The sequence below is a fragment of the Molothrus ater genome, chromosome 15 (genome assembly GCF_012460135.2).
Source record: "Molothrus ater isolate BHLD 08-10-18 breed brown headed cowbird chromosome 15, BPBGC_Mater_1.1, whole genome shotgun sequence".
Classification (NCBI taxonomy): Eukaryota; Metazoa; Chordata; class Aves; order Passeriformes; family Icteridae; genus Molothrus; species Molothrus ater.
The window spans coordinates 11,136,896-11,144,317 of record NC_050492.2 but is presented as its reverse complement, the minus strand read 5'-3'; the positions used below and the strand labels follow the sequence as shown (position 1 = coordinate 11,144,317).

The 7,422-nt window shown below is 50.6% G+C and overlaps 1 protein-coding gene across 1 annotated transcript; it reads left to right on the top strand.

Moving 5' to 3' along the window:
* Window positions 1-2,037: 2,037 nt before the first annotated feature.
* Window positions 2,038-6,743, top strand: LOC118692150 (uncharacterized). Its single transcript, XM_036391795.2, has 2 exons — window positions 2,038-2,167; window positions 3,791-6,743. The coding sequence occupies exon 2, from the start codon at window positions 3,793-3,795 to the stop codon at window positions 4,780-4,782; it is 990 nt and encodes a 329-aa protein (XP_036247688.1). The 5' UTR covers window positions 2,038-2,167; window positions 3,791-3,792; the 3' UTR covers window positions 4,783-6,743.
* Window positions 6,744-7,422: the final 679 nt, after the last annotated feature.

Below are 7,422 nucleotides of genomic sequence, written 5' to 3'. Positions count from 1 at the left end.
AAATTTTTTTGAGGATGCAGGTGATGAAAGAAGAAAACAAATAGCTGTGGTCGAGGTAAACAAAAAAAGAGATATATTTGTCCCTCCCATGTAACATGTTCTATTCACTCCATCATAACTTTAAGAAGGAGGTAACTCCAGCAGGGAGGAGAGACTTACCAGGGCAGAGGAACCATCTTGAAGACTCTTTTTAAAGAGAATTTATCCATGCACATCTGCACATGTGGAGTTTGTTTCCAGCTCAGTGATCTTCCTCACAAAATGTTTTTCCCAAGCTCCATACTGCAGCTGCTTAGCAGAGCTGATGTCTGAGGGTTTTTTTCCTTTTGATGGTAATCACGTTTCCTGCAAGCAAGAAGGAAAAATTGAAGCTCTGAGTTAGTACAGCATGATCCCTGATGATCATTGCTGTTAGTGAATTTAATGCATGAAAGGTTGTGGGTCATTTCAGCTAAATTCAGCTGTTTGGCACCAGAAGTCCAGACAAATAGCTTAAGCATACATACCTGTTATATTGAAATAATAATCAATGGCTATTTCCAGAAAAAAAGTAATCTGCTTCTTAGAACCATATCCAAAGGGAGGCACAAGTCTGTTGAGCTGCTCATTTCTTTTTAATGGAGATTAAAAAAAAACCTGAATGATGAGTGTGGGCTTGGGTGACTAAATCAGCTGTTACAGCCAATTCCAGCCTGAATGCTGATAACACAGAATATTTGTATTAAAACTAAAGTAGTTATTTTTAATTAAAAATTTCTGCTTTTTTCTTGATCCCTCCAGCAGGTCAGGACAGGCGTTGTGGGGAGCAGCAAGGCTCAGAAATGCAGTCACACTCCCTGGCCTGGGCACACAGGGATGTTGTGTGGGATGGCCATTCCCAGGAAAGAGCAGCAGCTGTTGGGGCTGCCTCTGAGGACAGTGTTGGGAAATAAATACAGAAGGAAGATTCTGCTGCAACATGACAATTCATCTCCCCACGCAATGTGATGCTATAAGAGAGGCTATGAGAGGGACACAGGGATTGCTTCAGAATTGCAATTAGTTTGCAGCATGTTAATAAGCCAGGAAACAAAGGCAAATCCCTGCTGCCCAGGGACCCACAAGGTCGGATGCTGCCAGTCCTCCTGGCACAGCAATTTGCTGTAATGCACTTGTGTGGTCTCAGAGAAACACAAATGGGGATGATCCTGGGAGCAGTGGGAGAGGGGGTTGGTGGAGCACAGCCATGGGAGGTGCCTGGCAGGGCTGGCTGCTGCTGTGCCTCCACAGCAACATGGACATACAGCTCAATCCAGGGATGCAGAGCTCAGCCTAGGGGTGTCCAGCCCAGCCCAGGGATGCAGAGCTCAGCCTGGGCGTGTCCAGCCCAGCCCAGGGATGTAGGGCCTAATCCAGGGATGTGGATCTCAGCCCAGGGATGTGTGGCTCAGTCCAGGGATGTACAGCTTGGCCTAGGGATGCTCAGCTCAGAGCAGAATGGAAGCAGGGACAGAAGAGAGCAGCACTAAAGAAGCTACAAACACCCACTGCCTCTTGGGAAAACCAGCACAAATTTGTTCACAAAATAAGGCAGAGAAGGAAGAAAAACAGCCCTTAACCCTAAGGATTCCCCTTCCAGCAATAAAACATGAAGGAGCTATGGCTCCTCTTTCCCACCCCAGCTTGGAGCACAGGCAGCGCTTCCCCTCCCCGCAACGGGGAATGGTTGCCAGGCGATGAGCATGTGGGATGGCCATTCCCGGCCGGGTTATGAGCCACAGGGATGTGGGATTTGGGATGGCCATTCCCGGCCGGCAATGAGCCGCAGGGATGTGGGATTTGGGATGGCCATTCCCGGCCGGCAATGAGCCGCAGGGATGTGGGATTTGGGATGGCCATTCCCGGCCGGCAATGAGCCGCAGGGATGTGGGATTTGGGATGGCCATTCCCGGCCGGTGCCCGCGGGCTGCCCCGGTGCCTGCCTGGGCGCCCGGCGGCTGCGGCTCGGGCAGGGCAGGCAGCCAGCGGGATATATTTAGCAGCAGCAACAAAAACAGGCAGCGGGATCAGCTGACTGAGGCAGGGAGCTGGCGCATGGGTTAGTGTTAGACAGCACATCTCCCGTGCTGGAGCGGGGAGCGGGGAGCGGGGCAGAGCCGCGCAGCCCGGGGAGACGACAGCAGCCCAGGTAAGGGGAGGGGGTCCGGCCACGGGCTGTGTGCCGGGGGTCGCCAGGGATAGCCGGGGGATGCTCACGGATGGTGGGAGGAGGCTGCAGGCAGCGGGTCCAGCTCCGCGGGGGCCGCGGGTGACGGGGAGGTGCCCCGGGCGAAGGGGATCGCGGCCGGGCGGGACCCGATCCATCCCATCATCGGGAGAGGTTTTTACCTGCAAATAGGTGATTTAAATTCCCTTCCGGAGGAAGGGCGTGTTGGCAGGACTCAGTGGCTGATTAGCACTATCGGGATTTAACACGAGATGCCCTTGCCCCTCACCAGCAGCATCCTCCCTCTCATTGCCGGGCCCAGGCTCTGCCGAGCTCAGGCCAGGGCTGGGGGGGAAGGAAGGAAAAAGCCTTTTCTTCAAGGCTTGGAGACATGAGAGAAACAGAGCAGGCAGGAAAAAAGGATAATAAAAGGGCCCTAAGGTTTAAAACAAGCATCTCCTGCTCTCAGGGCAGAAAATCCCAGCTTGGCTGGCTTTTCCAGCAGCACATGAGGAAAACCGGGAGGGCCAGCAGCAGCCTGGGGAGGGACGGACCCGGTGAGCTCAGCACGAGCTGCTCATTTGTGCTCCGTGTGTGATCTGCAGCTTTGCAGGGAGGTTCAACAAAGCCAGATTTATTTACAGCAATGACAAGCAAGGCATTAAAATAGCCAGCAAAGCAGTTTTGCGTTTAATCACACAACAAAGCTATATTGTGTCTGCAGATTAGTCACATACAAATTTCATTGGGGGAAGCAGTAAAAAAAAGATAAAAAAATCCAGGCTGTGTGGTCATTTCTGCCAGAAGGGGAGATAAGCAAAGCACAGAGGGGAGTGTTCGGGGGGAAAAAAAATCAGTACAGTTAGAAAACACTACAGCATGAAATATACTGAAAAATTTGTAATTCAATATATTTAACTGAGTAGTAGGAGCAGTTTAATTGAAATCCATCCTAAAATGAGTTGAGTATAAAGTGCATGAATTGAATCCCTTTGACTCTGTGTAAGCACTCAGGGGAGGACCTACCTCTCCTTAACTACCTTTATGAACTACAGACAAAAGTGACCCTGTACATTCTCACCTACAGCTTCTAGAAGACACCACTGTCACGTTGCTTTATGTAGGTGGTGCTCCCCACAGGGGCAGGGCAGCCCCTCTCCTGTTGGGTTCAGCTCCTGCCTGCCTGGGCTAAGGGTGCAGTCGGAGCCCTGTCACAGTGGACAGACATGGAGCATTAAATAAGGACAGCAGTTTGTGCCTTGCTGCTCCACCAAGGGCAGTGAGAAGCTCATGCCCCTGCCCCATGCATCTCCAGCTGTGCTCCCTTGCATTGCTTAGGGAGGGAGGGAGCACCATTGCTGCTCTCCTTAACGAACCCTTTATTTACTGCCATATTTAATGACCTGGCTTCTTTGGCACATTTATGAAGCTCTTTATGAAGCCATGGATATGAAAGTACTGCCAGCAAACTTTTAAAGTGCGGTTTTTGTTAACAGCCGTGTTTACCTCAAGAAGACATCAGGTGGCTCAGGCAGAAACCAGGCCAGGATTTCTTTGCCAGAGCAGGTTTTCACACGCTGATCAGCTCTGCTCTGCTCTTTGCAGCCATGGCACCCCGGATCAGGCTCAGCCTTTCAAAGCCTCTCCCAACCATACGGGAAACCCACGAGGAAGCGATGGAGGATCCAAGCAGCAACCCAAAGTGGGCTGGGAGTGCTGCAGCCAGCCCAGACTCACACTCCAGTGATGATTACATCCAATCCATCTGCCACCTCGCCAGGCCCACCTTCCCAGCCCTTCTGGAAAGCAGACGTAAGGGTAAGGACAGAAAGACCCTGAAGACCCTCGAGGATGTGTCAGGTTCTCCATCGCTTGTGGGGACACAGCAAGAAAGGTCAAAATGTAAATTGACCAATTTCATCTCTAGTGTGGTGCCACTGGGAAAAGTCCCACCTGCAGAAACCGACTTTTGGTCCAGAGAGGACCCCCTGGAACAAATTTACACCAATGCAGGAAATCTTTGCTCCTCCAAGGCTTCTTCCTATGGTGAAAGCGCCAGCACTGGTTACTCACAGTGCAACTCTTCTGCCCCAAATGGTGACCTTCATCCCACAAACCGGGAAGAAAAAAACACAGGGAAAACCAGTTTTCCACGAGTGTTCAGTTTTCCAAGGCTTCCCTCCCCAAGACCAGTTCAGAAAGAAGCAGTATGCTCGGAGCTGAGATATCTCAGAAGGGATGAGGGAACAGTTTTAGGGAATAACCACAGCCAGAAAGAAAATGGCCCCATGCTCATTAACATTGAAGAGCAATTGGCAGCCTCAGCCAGAGAGAAAGTGGCAGGAAACCCAGCCCTGCCCTGCTCTGTAGGAAGGCAGAATTTGTTCAAAACAGCAGGCATAGATGAAAAAGAAGGAAGAAAAACTTCTCACTGTGACAAAAATGTCATGGGTGGTGTTCCCACTAAGCAGAGATACTTCCAGTCTTTCCAGGTACCTAAAAAAGCCACCATCCATAACTGGATTTCAGAGCACAGATGCATCTGGAAAGAAGCAAAGATAAAAGCTTGTTTGCTCCCAGCCATTGCTGAAGTGTGAAGAAGTAGCTGCTTAGAATAATTTTATTCACAAGATGTAACCAACCCTGTGCTCTAGCAGCTCTCCCTGGAGTCCTCACACAGAAAACATGGCTTGAACATGCATGTGAGTCAGGCAGACTCTTGTGATCCATCATATCCCTCATCCATGGGCAAAGGGACAATTCAGAGTCTCATCTGCTAAGGAAACAGCAATCAGTTCTCATTTTGGAAAGGCAACAGTTCATAAAACATCTCCTCCCACCTACTGCCTAGAACTGCCCTGAGCATGAAGAAAAGCTGGAGAGAGCTGAGAGAACACAAATCCCATCTGTGCTGGAGAAGAAGTGGGAACATTGAAGTACCAGTGCTTCCCAGGCAGTGCCAAGCAGGCAGATGTTGCTGACACTTGAGTACAGCTATTCAGAAAGGAGCCCTTTGCCCAAGGCTTGGACAGTAGGAAATGCACTCTCTGACACACACATTTACTGGGAGACCCACCACAGATCCCTGCCTCAGCACCAGGATCCCACTGGAGAGGTCACCCATTAGAGCAGCAGCATAAAGAATTATTTCCTAAAAATCATAAGAAGTCTTTTATGAGGATTTGCTGGAGGGAAAGGTGGAAAATATTACAACTCCTTGGGTGGGGATGTTCCTGGTGCTTACCCTGTCACGACTCTGTTCCCTTTACTCCTGGACTTAGCCCTGGCAGGAGGAGAGCTGGGAGCCCTGTGGGCATTGCTGTGCTGGGGCTGGGGCTGTTGTGGAGCCAGGCATCGTGTGGGACTCTGCACTGTCACAGCCAGGCTGCACACCATGGGCATCCACAGCATTTGCTGCTCAGCTGTGGGGCCCAGGAGCCCACACAGAGCTCTGCAGGCTCAGAAGAGCAGCCCTGGCTGAGGGGCAGCCTAGGGATGCTGGGCTGCTGCTGATAGAACCTGAATGTAAAATAGTAACTTGTGTTTCCCTTCATAGCTGTGCTCCTGTATTCTCACCTAGCTGACCATGCTGATGATGTTGGCTGAGCTTTGCTTCGTGCTGCGAGACTGAAATGTGGAAAAAACAAATGTGCATGTCCCAACCACCCTGCACAGAGCATGTACAAACAATTCATGCTGATGGAATTGCTACATGGGATGTCTGTAGGACGAGAAGCGTCCCCACAAGGCTGGGAGGCCCTGGCATGGGGCAGTGGGCACATCCCCAGGCCATCCCTCACTGCCACACAGAGACTTCTCCATCAGAGAAGCTGCCATTGGCACTTTCTCCTGCAGTCAGAGCAACCTCACCCACCTGTGTTTGGTGTCACACTCCCTGTAGCCAGTCAGGAGCTGTAGCTGAGGAAACTGCAAAGCAATACCAGCCTAATTATTACTACTACTAGGAATAAGTGTTTTGGCACAGTGGGGAGCAGAGGGACCAGGCTGTTTGCTCAACAGCAGCTAAGACGAAAAACAGCATTGGAAAGCTGCAATTATAAAAATGCTCACAAGTGATTTCCAAACCACCCTCAAGCAGATTAAATGAAAAAGCAATTTCTACTCAGCACCAACATGAGTGTAAATATGCTCAAGGATCAAAAGGTGAGAGTGTTTGAGCTTCTCATCCTCACATCTCTTACCTCAAATATTTTTTTCTCCTGTTGAAACTCATTAGTGCTATGGAGCTGAGCTGCTTCTCCGCTCTGTTTTTGAACTAACCACACAGCAAGAATGGAAATGAAGGTGGCTCCAGCACTCATTAAAGCTGATGGAGAAAGCTGAACCCAGGAGGTCCCAGCCTGCTCTGCCTCCTCCACACCTGCCCCTCCCTTCTCAGGTAAATGCTGGGGTTTAAGCAATTCTTGTCCTCACTGCTCTGCTGTCATTTAAATTTCTCTCCATGTGAATATTTATGACTCTAATGCCTAACAAGTCTTGTGCCAACTGCATGTATCACTGCTTTTGACAGAGGAAACAAATAAAATCCTTCCATCCAGTTGTTGTTTCCATTCTGCATTCCACAGGGGCATTATTTTTAGTGCTGGGCTGATCCACAGCACATGGGCTGTGCCTTGCCATGCAAGCACCTTCTCACTCTTCCAGGTCACCAAAGGCCTTCACACCTCACCCCTCCAGCAGCTGCTGCCCAGGGCTGGCATTCCTTCTCAGCTGCCACAGTCCTGCAAGTCTCTACATCCCTGGAACCCATCACCTTTTGTCTCCAGAGCACAGAGGCACAGCAGCAGAGAGAGCTGCAGCCCAGGAGGCTGGGAGAAGCCTCCAACTCCTCTGATGTAGGACTGGGAGCAGGTTTGGGGGGCTGTGGTGATGGCAGGGCTGGGTTCAGAGCTGGGGCCATTTAAAAACACAGTGTTAGCTCCAGGAGCAGCCAGGTTTGGAGCAATGAAGCTTTGGAATGAACTGGCTCTTTCTGGAGAATACTTTAGTGAAAATTGAGATTCTACTCAAGCAACTGGGTTTTTCAAGAGGAGCCAAAGCTGCTGGGATGCAGCAAAGATGGGGGCAAAGAGACAAAGAGGCAAATTAGGGTCATAGAAGCAGCAAGGCAGGGAAGGGAGGAGGGAAATGTGGGGCTGGTGGTGCCAGTGAGTGAGCAGGGCAGCTCCCAGCAGGAGTGGCAGGGCCAGGAGCCTCAGGCTGAGGAATTCCAGCTG